At 35.7% G+C, this 15,279-nt stretch overlaps 1 protein-coding gene across 1 annotated transcript in view; it reads right to left on the bottom strand.

Moving 5' to 3' along the window:
• The window catches only part of LOC134839682 (dynein beta chain, ciliary-like), a 214,558-nt gene that overhangs the window by 187,208 nt on the left and 12,071 nt on the right, over window positions 1-15,279 (bottom strand). The window contains exons 4-19 of the mRNA XM_063855304.1: window positions 13,286-13,472; window positions 12,837-12,936; window positions 10,413-10,624; window positions 7,879-8,000; window positions 7,419-7,581; window positions 6,973-7,143; window positions 5,137-5,253; window positions 4,442-4,547; window positions 4,029-4,215; window positions 3,243-3,311; window positions 2,680-2,943; window positions 2,158-2,279; window positions 1,698-1,810; window positions 1,260-1,388; window positions 738-873; window positions 3-326 (exon numbers count right to left, since the gene is read on the bottom strand). Of these exons, the coding sequence (XP_063711374.1) occupies window positions 3-326; window positions 738-873; window positions 1,260-1,388; window positions 1,698-1,810; window positions 2,158-2,279; window positions 2,680-2,943; window positions 3,243-3,311; window positions 4,029-4,215; window positions 4,442-4,547; window positions 5,137-5,253; window positions 6,973-7,143; window positions 7,419-7,581; window positions 7,879-8,000; window positions 10,413-10,624; window positions 12,837-12,936; window positions 13,286-13,472 (2,522 nt within the window). The remainder of the gene's footprint in view (window positions 1-2; window positions 327-737; window positions 874-1,259; window positions 1,389-1,697; window positions 1,811-2,157; window positions 2,280-2,679; window positions 2,944-3,242; window positions 3,312-4,028; window positions 4,216-4,441; window positions 4,548-5,136; window positions 5,254-6,972; window positions 7,144-7,418; window positions 7,582-7,878; window positions 8,001-10,412; window positions 10,625-12,836; window positions 12,937-13,285; window positions 13,473-15,279) is intronic.

Genomic DNA, 15,279 nt, shown 5'->3' with positions numbered 1-15,279 from the left:
ACCAGGGAGTCTTTCAATCAAATCCATGCGCAGCTGCTCCGTTTCCAGGAAATCCATCATAGTCTCCCTGTAGTCGGAACTATCTGTGGTCTGGGATATCCTCTTCAGAAGAGTAGCCATGTTCAGAATATCCTCAATGATGTCATACATCAGGCGGGCGAAGGATCCTTCTAGAGATGTCTCGTCCACACACAATACCTCAAGTGATGGTTCGAAGTACATCAGCCCATGTCGTATCTGCGAGTCCTGATGAGTGTCGTTCATTTTAGATTTAGAAGGTACGAAGAGTTTCACTTCAAATAACGGACTGATAACTGCATCTGGATCTAAAAAGACAAGTTTCTCATGATGATTTTCATGTTGCATCGGATTGAGCTAGGAGTCATTCTTGCATCGGAGCCAATAGCTGACAATCTCTTCAGGGGGAATTCCTCTAGCCACACGAAAACAACTATTCGAAATACAGTAGGAAACCCTCAGTCTTGTACACTTTAAAGGACGTTGACGAGGGATTCCCCCTAGTGAATTCTCAGCAATTGAATCCGATGTAGGATTGAATCTTATTTTATTTCAATCAAAAAAGCCAACAGCAACTCATGAAGTAGTTTTTCTTTATAAGTCAAGGAATCTCGTAGACCAATTACCATCCGAACTTAAATTACTTATTGTAATTTGCTGTATATATCAACCTCCTTTTTGTTTAGACTAGGATATAGGTACGTATTGGTAGTGTGTACCGGTGTTCTCGATGAGGAACTTGTAGGACTCTTCGACTGCGTCCTTGAACTTGATAGCCACTGTGTTGTCCACCATGTCCAGATAGTTCAGCCACTCCACCGACTTCGCATCCCCATTAAACTGCTTTCTACTGTCCTGTTGAAACGACACAAAAACAATGCATACAAAACTAATGTTATTTCCAATATATTCTTATTCATAACAATTGTATATTTCCTCTGCCATAGATACCAACTGTTCCACTTCTCCGAAAATCTATCAAAGAGTTTTATTTGATCATTTTTCATACTGCGAATCGCAGATGATATACTTAATAGCTGCATTTGCCACTAGGAGAGTTTTTAGGCTGGAATTCAACTTGAGAGCATCCTTCGAATCTATTCTTTTTTTCACTCTTCAACTACATATCGCGACCAGGACAGCAGAAAAGTTCTTGAGATGCATCAGAATTGAAAAAATCAGTAAAATTTTTTCGCAAACAAATGACAAAATTGGCAACACCAAGATTCGAACGCCCTTACCTCAATCAGCTGCAAGATGCTCTCTCCATTCACTTCAATCTGAGCATATCTCTTCTGCACCCTGTCTGCCTTGCTGTCCAAGTCCAGTAAATTCTCACTCTTGCCGTCCTTGCGGTCGAACAATGGAACCTACAGTTATACAAAGCTCAACAACTTTCATAACAAAAAAAAAATCAGGTTCAATTAATAATGAAATGTCACACAATAAATAAATCATTTTCATCAAAAAAAAGCCTACCGAAGAGCAACGTTTCGTCCCGAGGCTCGAACGCTTTCTCAAAAAAAAACATTCTCAATTTGTTGAACTTCTCCCGTAAGATACAATCAAGTTGATCATTTTTATTGATATATCATCGGATTTTGATTACACATAAATTAGAATTGAAATTAACCGAATCAGCTATCATATTGAGTTACTAATTGTAAAAAAGGACTGACCTTCCAGGTGTCTCCGAGCTGTTCTATCTGGAGCAGATTGTCCTTTGCCTTCTGATGCCTCGATTCCAAGTCCCGCACTTTTCCTTTGATCTTCTCTATGTAAGGCCATACTTCTGCAACACAACAGCGGAATGTAAAACTTTCCCTATTGCCAGGAAAATAAATGCTATGAAAATAGTCGTACATAAAACTGCAGATATAAAATTTAACAAAAATCAATATTTAAAAAAAAATCCATTTGAGATCTTGGACGCTACGCCGATCTCAGACAAGCAAGCCCCGTACACGTTTAACTATATCTCCTTCAGAGGTAACTTTCTACTACACAATTGAAGCGTTTGATTACAACTTGTCAGCTTCTATCGCTAAAAGAGACTATCACTTACTTGTCTGCTTATCTATCACTCTACTCATCTGATCATCTGACTTATTATGTTGCTCTCTACTTATATGAGCTGACCTTCTGAGTGTTTCCAAGTGAGAGTGTTCTCGCCCTCCTGCAACACGTCGTCTATCTCATCCAACTCCGCCTCCATCAAATCATACTCCCACTTGTTCGCAGTCTGCAGAATCTTCTTGTACCTGTGAAAACCACCCACGCTTACATACCAAACACGAACAAGTTACCATTATATATATAATAATAATAAGTTGCTTCTGGCCCCACGTATACCTAAAAAGTTTTGGTACTAACTATACCGCAAAAACCAAAAAAAAATCCTGAAAAAAAATCACCAACACCTTTATAAGAGTACTCACTACGTTCATGAAAAAGTAGTATCGTTTGGTTAAGCATCGGGTAATGAGAGAACGCTATAACCGCTAAGAACGATAAGGAAATAAGCACAATCGACAACAGTTATATTTTCGAAAAATGAATAACAAAAAAAAACTTTTTTTTTGCGAATTTTTTTGGAATTTTCAAAAAAGTTTGTTGCCTATTTCTCCTCAAGAAACATTCAGATAGTGCGCAATTTCTCACCAGTCAGTCATGAGTCCCAGATTCTGCGTGTAGTTCAGATAAGTGTCGAACTTATCGAACAACTCTTTGGCCTTGGCTGGGAGAATGTCCTTCTGGTTCATCTGGTCCATGAACTTGACATTCCTAAGTATGGCCAGCAGTTCTGGGTCGAAGTTGCACTCTATGTCCCACATGGACACTCGGTTGATCAGGGTCTTGTCCAGGTTGAAGTCCGCCTTCTTGTCCACTTGTTTGCACCACGTTTCAAACACTCGCTCTTCACTCCTAGAAACACATAGAAAATTGAGCACAGAAGAACAAGATGTGTGTCAGTCAACATCAAAATCAAGCTGCACTGAAAACATCAATTTGGAATGGGTTCCATTTATTAAATCATTCAATTTCGTTTGAAATTTTCGTCGGTTGTTTAAATTTGAGAGAGTTCCCAGATTTGACTACAAATGACTGCACATGAAGAGTGACCAAAAGATTTCTTCATTAACTATTTGCATAAATACAGGAAACGAAAATTTTTCCTCGAAAATAACACAATAAGATTAAATTTATTCTAATAAAGCTCTTACTTTGCAATGAGTGCACACATTTCTTCATATTTTAGCTTCATGTCTTCCGCGTCATCCGTTTGCATAGCCCTGAAAAAAAAACAGGAATTATTCTTTATAAGAGAGAAAAAGTTACATTTAAGACGATAGACAGTTTACACATTCTAGAGTAACTCACACTTCCAAACCCCTCCTTCCTCTAAAATATTGAAACCATTTCACTCAAGCGAAACGAAATCTTAAGATGCACAATTCCAATAATCATTTTCGGCATTCAATTGCCAGCTAAAAAATCGCGAGTGAAAAGATCAAACGGTTGAACCAGATGGTCGCCAGATCTGTTTTACTGTCCTATTTTTTAATGAAAACTTGAAAGTAATGTTGCTATTTGAGAACATTAGCTAACATTGCGAAAAACCTCCATAGCAAAAAAGTCTGGATGGCACATGCCGGATATCTAGGCCATTCAATTGTCTAGTTTCGACCGTTTATTCAATCACATCTTTTTTTAATCAAGTAACTATACAGGAATGATTATTCACAAAGTTTGATAGTCTGACCGATTTCTGCTGCAAAAGTAATACCACGTAAATATTCCAGACAAAAAAATACCCTCGCTTAACAAAATAACTCAATCAAGCATCTGGAGAAATAACACAAAAACAGACTAGTCTTAGAAAGCTGACCAACCGATCGATTCTCTGCGAAACGGATTATCTATTGTTCATTATTTATTGTTCCAGTCATAAATTTATTGATCATAACTTGATTGAACAAATCTAATCAAAAGTTAAGTAGAAAACGTACGCGGTTGTTGTGTTGAGGAACTCCTCGTATGGCTTCTTCACCCTGTACTCCAGTTCTTTGAGCCACTTGACCCTGCCACTGAGGAAGGGCAGGTTCTTGTGGATCTTGCACTGCATCAGAGTGGACTCTCTCTTGTGCAGACTACTGCGCTTCCTGCTCTTGATCTTCTCGTCAAAGATCTTCTTCGCTGCACAAACAAAAAAAAACTCCCATATTGTGAAACAGTTTTTCTTAACCAAACAGCCAACAGACAGTTAGAAAAGTGTCAAAGAACGCAAGGAGACCGAAAAACAGAGACTTGTTAGAAAAAACTTCAGCTTTCGAATTTTATTGTCAACCTCTTGTCTATGTACCAAATATATATATATTTTTTTATTTAGGTCTAACATAAATTCTATCAGTTCTTGACAAACCTGAATCTAGCTCAGCGCTGTACATATTGACCAGATCAATGTAGAGTGGACTGAACACTTCCAGAACCAGTTTTCGATCCAGTAGACTCCCGAAACTGTCGATCATCTGAAGTGAGTCATTGTTCGGATCATTTGAAAAATGGGGAGGAATTTTGTATTCGTGTATTTTAGTTTTTTTTCCACGCAAAATCAGCTACTAAAAATATTCATCGGAGAGAGTAGAGTGATATATCATACTTAAGCACTTAACAGTCGTGATTCGAACGACATTAAAAAATTAATTAAGACGGGCGAATAAAACGAGCGAGCAGGCTTACAAAAGCTTTTTGTTTATTTTATTATGACTGCCTAATCTCTAGTTTTTTTGTTCAGCTTCATTTTATAAAACCACGCAAAAACATACGGCACCAATTTTTTGTATTTTTTTGAAACTATGGTCGGAATATTCTGTGCAAACTTGCACAGTAACCGGCTATCCTTGTTCGTTATATGCATTCTTAATATCGGTTAAGCTCATTATGGAAAAATAGTTGTCTAACTTCATGAAGAGCGACCATATTTCAACGATGTAAAATTAAATTTGTTACGTCTAGGACTTTCATTAGACCGAAAAAAAATCATGATTATTTATATTTGACCAATTGACTCAGTCACTACTGTCACAAACGAAACTATATATGACCAGAATTGCGTACCTTGAAACGAGCTTCGACGGAGCTGCAATTCTCGAATGCTCCACACGCAATGGACGCTAGCCGACTGTCCAGGTCCTCCATTAGTTCGTCAAACTTGTCCAAGTCTTTCTCAAACTCCTAAAACCAAAAGAAATGACAGAACGACAGTTTATGCGTTGATTGTATAAAATATTCACTTTAAGAATCAAGAGCTCTCAAATTATTCAAAACTAGCGTGCAGTACCGGTCACTTTACGTGGAGAAGTAATGAAGCGAATTCCACTTTTTGCACTTGCTTAGTTTTTGATATTTTTCCGGCGCCTTCCAGGGAAAACGTTTCAAAAACACAAAAAAAAAATTGATACAAAACAATTGAACAACTTCGAAAAATATAGAATTTTGTTTTTCTATTCAATGTTTGAACAAAACAGTTGTCGAATATTCCTAGTTTACTATGAACATCAAATATACGTAATGAACATCAAATATACGCTTTGTTATCAGTGCAGAAATTCTTTACTTTTTTTCCAATAAATAAAATCAGAAAAACTATAATTCAACTGAGAAGCGAAGCTGCACGTCACAAACACAAAAAATAAGACGGTAAAACGCAGCTCAAAAGAGGCAAAAAAAAGAAAACGTAAGAATAATCGAAAATTCGACCAGGAAATTAGGAGTCTAACGCCCTCGTATCTGAGCCACGGTAGCTTGCAAACTTAATAACCTAGCTACTAATAAAACATCTGAAGTTGCTATCAAATTGACAATACTATGTAGCATAAAAGCCGAATAAAAGTAAACAATAATACTATGTGACGGAATCGAACCTCCGGCCTCGAGATCAGGAGTTTCATATCCTAGCTTCCCACAACAGTCGCTTGGAATTATACTATCATAACTAGCAGTCAAATGGATGAAGGTAAAAAAACAAGAACACCGAAAAAAATGTTGATTGAAATTTAAAATTTTTGAACATTTCGAAAAAAAAATATTCGAAAAAAATTTAGTTAAAAAAGTACATTATTTGAAATTAAACTAAATTTTTACTAAATTACTTTTTCGCTGGTAAATCAGGAAAACAAATTCCATTGTTGAAAGTAGAAGTAATTCAGGTTTTTCGTGGCCTTTTCACTTTTGCTGTTTGATAATGGCGTTTGCCTTCACTTAACACTTGAAGTGAACTTAAAAACAAAACAAAAAATTAAGACCTATATCAGTAAAATTTAATTGCCAATGACTGGAAACATACTAAAAATACGCATTTTCATACGCAACACCAAATGAGCACTTTCATTCGCAAGCTAAGTAGGCAAAAAACTGGTTCGTAATATAATACTACGCGCGCATATGTAATAAAAAAAGTGAACTTGCAGTTGAACTTTCCTTTGATTTTTTGAATCCCGCGCTTTTAACTGATTGAACCTTGAAATTGTCTAAAAGTGCTTTCCAAAAGTGAACTTAATTTTGTCAAAATCTTGGACTTTTTGACACTATAATGTACATTTCTAGAAACTTTGAAACGCTGAAACTCGTGATGTTTTAAACAGTGTTTTAAACGTTTAAAACATGTTTTACACAACCTCTGTTTTAAAGATTGCAACCCTGCTAGAAAGCGCGTTTCTAAAATTTCAGGGTTCAATCAGCGATGAAAGAATGTCTTAGAACATTATCAAAGGGCTTTCCTTGGACGCTTTACCACTATAAAATACGATTATGGAATGCGCCTTTAAAAAGTTTCAACGGGTGACCCTTGGTTGACGAAGGCGAAAAGTATCTTGAAGATGGAAAGTTACCACAAAACCAACTTTAAAAAAAACTTTTACTTTTCGAGCAAACATTTGATCACACTGATCTTACCTCTCCAGTGGTGTCGAGAGGATCGTAGGAGTTGTTCTCTGAGAATATCTTGAATGCCTCCTGGAAGTCCTCGTAGACACTCTCGATCTGGGCACTCAGAACCCTCCCGTTGGTCCCACACGCTTCTAGCTTCTCCAACCTCTGGAAGTCATTGGCAATCTCGAACAGCAGCTGAAATAAAAGTCACATAGATACCAACATCTTCATCAAAAATGCTTTTTATCCACCAATTTCTTTCATTCAAATTAAGTCACTTACGGTCGATTTTTTTTTAGTTGAGTCTATGATTATTTTTGCACGCTAAATTGTGGAAAAAAAAATAAAATACGATGTTGAATTCAACTAATCATAAACTAGATTGATAAAACTAATAAATTCAGTCATTTAACACGTAAAGAATTGTCATAAAATTATTTATCTATGTTCATGATTGTCAAGTGAAGTACCTTGACTTGTTGCACTCGTGCAATGTAGGTGTCGTATTTTGCAAACACCAGATGACTGGCGAAGTCCCAGTTGTTAGTGGCCTTTGCTCCACTCCTGACTGAGATTAAAGACATCTTCCTCTCCTTACCTGCTAGCGCTGTCATCTCCGGAATATAGACTTCTCTAAACAGAAAAAAAATCATTATTCATCAAATGTAATGTTAAAATTTACTAAGAAGAGTTCCTCAATAAGCAGTTTTCTCACGACGGAAGGGGTTCCAAACTATTGAAATAAAAGTACATCAAAGACGATGATTTTAGTCGTTAGCCCATTTCAACTCTATCCCATTGTAAGCTCCGGGAGGGCCCGCACTTGACGCTCTGTAAATTTTCTATCAAAAATAACTACACTCCTACCTAACAGAGTACTTTCTGTTTGGCTGACTATAGTTTACAGAGTGAGCAGTAGAATATGCGTACCTGTACTCGTCGTATATGAGTTTGAAGTACTCCAGCTGGTCTACCACTTTGCTCACATTCGCCAGACTCTCGTCCACTTCGGGAGAAGTGAACAGGGAACTGATGTCCAGGAAGCCACGACTCTAAAAAACAACACACAAAATAAAACACTTTCAAACACAAGGGAGGCCCGGTTGCTGTTCGGAAAGCACAAATGTTCTGGCCGTTACAAAAAAAAATTGTTATACTTTAAAAAATTTGGTCAATTTTGAATAGCAAGAAAAATTCTAACTCAACTCAGGTATCGTTTTCTCCGACGCTGAGACAGTTTTTGATATTTTTGGAACCCAAATCACGGCTTAAAGAACTTTTTATTTAAAAAAAATACACGACTTCGTAGGAGGATTTAAAAATCTGAACTTAAGTCCGAAAGTAATACTGAACTCAGGAAAACAACGAATTTCAAAAAAGAAAAGGAAGAATTATCGCTCTTTAATTTTCAAGAATCCCTTATGACCGACACTATTTGGGATGCAACTAAAAACTAACATAAATTCGCATCATTTTTGAGTTTGGTTATTATTTTGTGAAGTTTGCCAACGATGAAAAATTGGATACACTATTTTTTCTATTCCGCTGTTAAATTAAAATCCACTTTTGAGAATTAAATAAATCCAGTACTTAATTGCTTCAGTTTCGTTTCTTTGTATGTTTGTAATTCGCCTCGCATACAGCCATTGATTTTACTTTGAGCTTGAAAGAAATCAAAAACAAACCTTTAAAACAGAAAATTGGGCATGATTTTTTCGTGAAAAAAAAGAAGAAAACAACCTAAATAATCTAAAACTCTTGCATTGACACTTGATTATTGTAGTATACTAGCAGAGCAGAGAAGGAAGCTCGCTTTGCTCGCAAAATCTTCTGAGCTCATTTAATAAATTGAAGGTTTTCAAATAGATCATGCTTTAATGTAAAAGAATGGTTTTGACTTGCTTTGTCTTCTACGTTAATTCTTGGAATCCTTGTCCATCACTGCAATAATTTTCGTATCACCTTAAGTTGAAAATTACGGTTTGCTTTTTGCTACTACTATTCCTGGAGTACTATCATTATGTTGCCATTTTCCCCCTTGTATTCAGATTGATTGTTGATACCTTTTATAGTCATGGGTTCGATAGCACACTAATGAAGCAGTATTGTCAGAAGGGATTCCGCTACAAGCAGAAAAGTACTACCAGCTTGCAGTTTCATGATTACTTTTATTTCAGTGCTTTCGCTTTAAGAATTAATTTTCAAGGGGCCTTTATTCAAAGTGAAAACAATCCCAACTTTTGATTTCTGTGAAAAATAACCCAATTTCAAATTTACTTTTTTCTAGATGGTCAGAAGAACAAGATCGCTAAATCAAATTAATTTACCTGAAGTCTTCCTTAGTTAAAAAAAATGGAAAATAATAGCATCTTTTCAGCTGATTTGAAAATAATAGTTCATTGCCTAGAGCATGAAAATTGAGAACAATTTAACTGGCAAGCAGCACAAACGTCCTCAATCGTATAAATTGCTCCCATCCAAATTGATTTCGCAGAGGTATTGAATTGACGTAAAAAGCTATCGACAAAAGCTGCTTGCCTTTTCCATTTCATTTCCTGATAGGTGAGGCTGAAAAATCAATATAGAACATATGCCGAGCTAAACTCTTTGTTTGTTTTCCACTTCAATGAAGAGCATATAAGGCAATAAGGAGCAGTTTGAAAAAAAAAACGAAGCAGCATGTTTTATTCGATTACCGCTAGAAGATCTTGCAATGACTTATTTTGATTAATAACAATATCGCAAATTGCCGGTGATTGTGTGCAAAGCAGGGGTATTGAACAGAAAAAAAAACTGCAAATGTGTTCAGAAAAAATAATGGTTTTGCGATTCAAAACAAAATATCAAAAACATCAGATAAGACACATATTGCTATGCAGACCAACGATCTGAAAAGATCAAAGATTGCACATTTATTAAAATGAACCAAAAATGCTACCAACACTAGCAATTAGCGATTAGCAGAGATTTTAATTTCTCAAATGGTACACCGCCCCATATACAACTTTTAATTTTAATAATAAAGAAGATTGTATATGGGGCCTAGCACAAACCAAGAACCTATATGTACATTTCGGGATGTACAACTCAAAGCAGACAGACCGGATTGTAAAACAAATTCAAAGGGGAAATTCCACTGACAACGACAACAGATACATGTCAATAAACAAAAAAAGACACCTTAAATCGGTTAGAGCGCGACTGATTGCTCTTTTTTCTTTCCACTTTTGTTGGACTGAAATATCTTACTTTTGATTGGCTAATTTAATTTTGTCATTCGCTGTTACTGTGCATCCTGCCTGATCCAAACAAAAACATTACAAAAGGATGCATGTCTTTATAACAAGACAAGCATCATCTTGAATTGTTATTGCTTGGATCTAGAAGAACTCTACATTACAGAACTGCCAACTAACAAAAAAAATAAATTAGCCTATCGCAATGAGTAATTCAACATGCCATACCACTTCAGCGACAACATTGCAGACTTCTTGCAGCAACACTATGATGCGGGAGGGCGGTCTGTAGTAGGGACACTTGAACCAGATCACGGCTGTCTGGTGCAACATCGCCTCCATCTGACCACTGAACTCGGTCGCATCACACGCCAGGAACTGCTCCACCAGGTCCTCCAAAGGAGTCAGGTGTCTCACTATCGACTCTGCCTGTTTCAGACCTATAAGCAAATCAACCGTGGCGCACTATTACGAAAATATTTCTTGACATGTGCATTTTAGTTCCTCATTACAATTTAATTCTTGAGTTTTCGTTTCGGTCGAGCAAAGATTTTAACTACGTAATACCCATTCATGCAACGGAAAACAAAATTTATCAAAATTAGGGCATATATATTTTTTGGACAAGAATGGTTTGGTAATATTTTATACACAGACGCGAAGCTGCGCTTCGCAAACACTTGCGAGAACGCGGCCGAAAAGCAGCTCTATCAAGTGAAATAAGAAAAAGTAGAAATAAGCCTCGAAATAGCAAAAACTCAAACGTGTCGAATTCGAGTCTGCGACCTAGCAAATTTAGTTTCACGCACTAACCACTCAGTCACGGATGCTTCAAATGCCCATAATCGAGCCACCAATAACGCAGCTACATATGCTAATAAATTGCCAATTCGATGCACCAAAAGTAGCACCAAATACAAAAAGACACAACTTTGCATGTAATAAATTGGAAAACAAAGCCAAATTATGAATAAATTATGCACTTCAAAAAATTGCGAGATACTTTGAGCTGGAAATATTCCGAAATCGAGCTTTTTATCATAGTACTGCTTTTGAAACAAATAACTTATTTCGGTTCATTTGATGAATTAAAATGCATCAGCTGTGTTAACTTTTTACTAATCAAATGCCAAAGCACATGCTATCAAAAAGCTGTGGTGCTCCAAAACTGGCACTAGTATTTGCGACTTAGGTTGAAAAAATAATCGCGCTAATACACTTTGCTTCGAAAGTGTAATTACGTATCATAAACAGCTACAGATTTTTCGGCATAGAAAGCTAATCACCCTGCTTACTTTCCGTAAACCGTGTTTTCACGATCGGCTATCTGAACTTTGATAAGGATAAAGCAGTCCCGTCTAAATTTAAAAATGGACAAGGATAGCCGGTTACTGTGCAAGCAGCACAGAATGTTCCGACCAGTCTTAAAAAATTAAAACAAAATCGTTTTTCAAATTAGTGTCGTTTTTTCGGCGTGGTGTGATAAAAGAATCTGAGCGAAAAAGTAAAACTTAAGCATTTTCGTCAGTCATTAAAAAAAATGCAATATAGAAAACAACTTTTGACACTTTGCATACACCAGCAAAAATATGACCCATAACGCTACTGGGAAAAACTGAATGAGTACTACAAAATTTCTGAGGTGACGCACGCCAGTTTTGAATCTACATAATTGCATTGCTAAGTGACGCAAGCCAATTATGACCCATTAGCAGTCAATTTAAAAAAAAAAAAATTTACCAACTAACATGCCTATATTTATAGAGGGGGCGCATTCAATTAGTATACGAAAAAAAAAGTTCATTTTTTTCGTATAATTGTTTAAAGACAACTATGCTTAGCTTGTTTAAAGACAAATAACAAAATATAATTTTTAATTTTTCAAAATTGTTTCCAAATTTTTGAAGTTTTTGATTCCTAAGATGAAGCTAAAAACTACAAAAACTAACTTCATGTGAGTAAAAATAAAATCTAAAGGCTTAAATTAAGCATAAATAAGCTATTGTAAGCCTGCTCACTCTCTCGAAATTAGACAAAAAACCAAAAACTTCAAACCGGTTTTTCTCGACACTCAAATCACGACTAAAAGAGCTTTAATATGATATATCACTTAACCCAGTCCGATGATTATTTGTGGTAGCTGATTTTGCGTGGAAAATAAAAAGAAAACACTAAAATACACCCCAATACAAAATTCCTCCCCATTTTCAATGGTCGGAACAAAAAATTCAAATTCTGATTATACAGAATGAATACTTAATGAATAGGCAGTTATAAACTTCCGTTTATTCGGGTAATTTTTTGAAGGCAATTTTTGAATGGTAATTTTTTGAAAGCCAAATATATGCTTACAAGCTTTTTTTTAGCAGACTGTAAGACCTGAACACCCAAGTACTCTTAGGTACTGACTTAGCGGAAAATAGGGGGCAAAAATAGGAGGGGTTTTCTCGTTGTGTTGAAAAGAAAATCAATTATCAGGTAGGGGGTGACAACTAGAACAATCTCTATGGTTGGTAGCGAGAGTTCTTCGACTTATAAAATCAGAGGGTGGACGTAGGGAGGACGTAAAATCAAGTATCAGGCTAAAAGACACCTGGGAGTTTTTTTTCCAGAAGTTTGACCTTACGTTTTTTGACCCGAAGAACAACTAACCGGCACACAAGTCAACAAACAGCTGGCGAAATGAAGGCAGGTAGCAGCTGTTGATTTTAGTGAGAATTGTTGTGATTTTTGACACGCGCATATCAGTTATCTAAAACAAAACAAGCGAGTAAGTTGAATAACGGGAAAAAGATAACCAAGCAGAAGTACCATGGAAACCAGCATAGAGAATTATCAGAAAAATCAAATTTTAAAATACATTTTCTAAAAAAGAACATACATATAAACTTAAATTCTGTCAAAATCCATCTCTTTAAAAACGATCAACACAGTCGGCTTTAATAAATAATCAACGAAGAAAAAGTTTCAGAGGGAGACAAGAAATACAATTGCATATTGTTTTTCTTAAACTTTATTTCATACTTGAGTTTAAAATATATATGTAATTTATTTTTTCAGACTTGGATTTTATGTGCCCTATGTAAACAGAAGCATAATACCTGTTTGTAGATGTTCCGCAGTTTAACCGACTTTGTCTTCCAGAACTTGATCTCGACCAGAGGGTTTGGACTGTTCTTCTCCTTCAAAAGAGGAGTGCCACTGTCCAACTTGAGCACTTTGTGCACCTGCTTCGCCCAGTCGATCACTATCGTCTCAATCGCATAGATCACTCTCTGGTCAATGTCTCTATACACACATATTTCACATGATATTTATTTATTTCTTTAAATTTTTTAAAATTGATTGCGGTTTGCAGTTGAGCAAGACACTTCATTTTTTTTTATTAAATCAGCTGTCAAAATGGCAAGAAACAAATGATCTCTTAAGTTTAAAAATTATATCAAAAATATATACAAAAAATTACTACATAAATTTATGTCACCAGCAGAAGCTTACATTTGACTTGAAACAAATTGACTAATATTGGACTTGGAATAACTAAATGAAGTGCACAATTATTCCACTGGATGTTAAGCCTGTTGAAAATTATATCATCGGCGAATTTTATTATCGGATCTTTTGAATTTTAGGTCGGTTACGTACTTTATGGATACACAAAAATAAATATTTATTTCTTAGATTTCTCAAAATCTACTTGAGAAATTTTATGCCACCAGACAATTGCAAAAGTGTCAATGAACTCAAAAAAAAAAACAAAAAAAACAACCGAGCAATTTAGAAGCTTTTTCAAAGAAAAACAAGGACAGCAGGCTCAAGTAGCACAGAATTTTTCGACCACGCGACGTTTTATAATGAGAACTGAAACAAAGAAAAAATTGAAAAAACAAAAAACTTCTTTAGTTTCTTTAGCGATAGGAGACTGAATTGGTCTATAAGCCATAGGAACCAGATAAAATAGCCAAAAATATTTTAAAATGTCAAGAAAAACTAAATTAGAAACTCAATCGGAAACTCCCATTGTCTGAAAAACTAAAATATTGATATCATTTTTCTCGGCACTAAGAGAACCATTTCAAAATTTTCGTTCGAAATCTGAATCACGAAAAGGGCTGATTCGTCGAGCGTTCTTTGAGTCAAAATCGGGGAAAATAACTGCGCCATAATTCTTTCTCACCCCTCTTAGGACAAAAAATATCGTCTTAAATCTCGCATTTCCCTAAAACAAACCCTAGTTGAGGAAGCTGAATCAACAGATAACTTTTTCATTCCGTCGGAAAACCGAAACTTAAATCCATTTTTTAAAAATATAAAAATTGAAAACAATATTCACACAGATGCGAAGCAGAGATACACACCTGTTACGACAAAAAAGGAATGACTCTCATTACTTGCAGATAAACCTACAAATTGAACAAAAAAAATCGATAAATCTCAAAAAAAAACAGCCAACTGACAGAACGCAATAGAAAAAACGTACTTGTTTTTTCGAAAACATTCAACTTTTAATTTCGAAGAAAAAAACAGATGGCCTTAAATCTCTATGAATTTCTAGAACCCAGCGGTCACAAAGCCGAACATACCTTGTCAGAAACCCTTAACGCCGAAAAAAAATCAACAGGACTTTAGACTTCTAAAAGGTTAATGAGTCCACCTCACCCTCGTAACACAAAAACTCTCAAAAAACTCTATTTCCTCGTCAAATCAAACAATATGAGGCGACTCAGCCGATATAATATAGGCCGAAAACTATTTGGCCCAAAAAAATAAAGCCAAAAATTTTTTTAAAAATTCAAGACTTAAACGAAATTATTAAGTACCCCTCAACCTTGAAACACAGACATACACCTACAAAACATTTTTTCGCTCGTTAACAGACGCAATATGAGGCCAATAAGCTGCTATAAAATAGGCAGAAACCTATCAAGCCGATTAAAAAGGGAAAAAAGCCGGAAAAATGTTGTCATGAAAAACTTTTCAACTACAAGGGTATTGAGATTTTTAGCATTTTTCGCGATCCAAAGATGAGCATAAAAACATGTTTCCGTTGAAACGACTCAAAATTGCCCACTGATATTGGGAAAACATTTATCAA

Source organism: Symsagittifera roscoffensis, chromosome 2 (assembly GCF_963678635.1).
Source record: "Symsagittifera roscoffensis chromosome 2, txSymRosc1.1, whole genome shotgun sequence".
Taxonomy (NCBI): Eukaryota; Metazoa; Xenacoelomorpha; order Acoela; family Convolutidae; genus Symsagittifera; species Symsagittifera roscoffensis.
The sequence above is the reverse complement of the archived record's forward strand: the minus strand, read 5'-3'. Positions and strand labels throughout refer to the sequence as shown.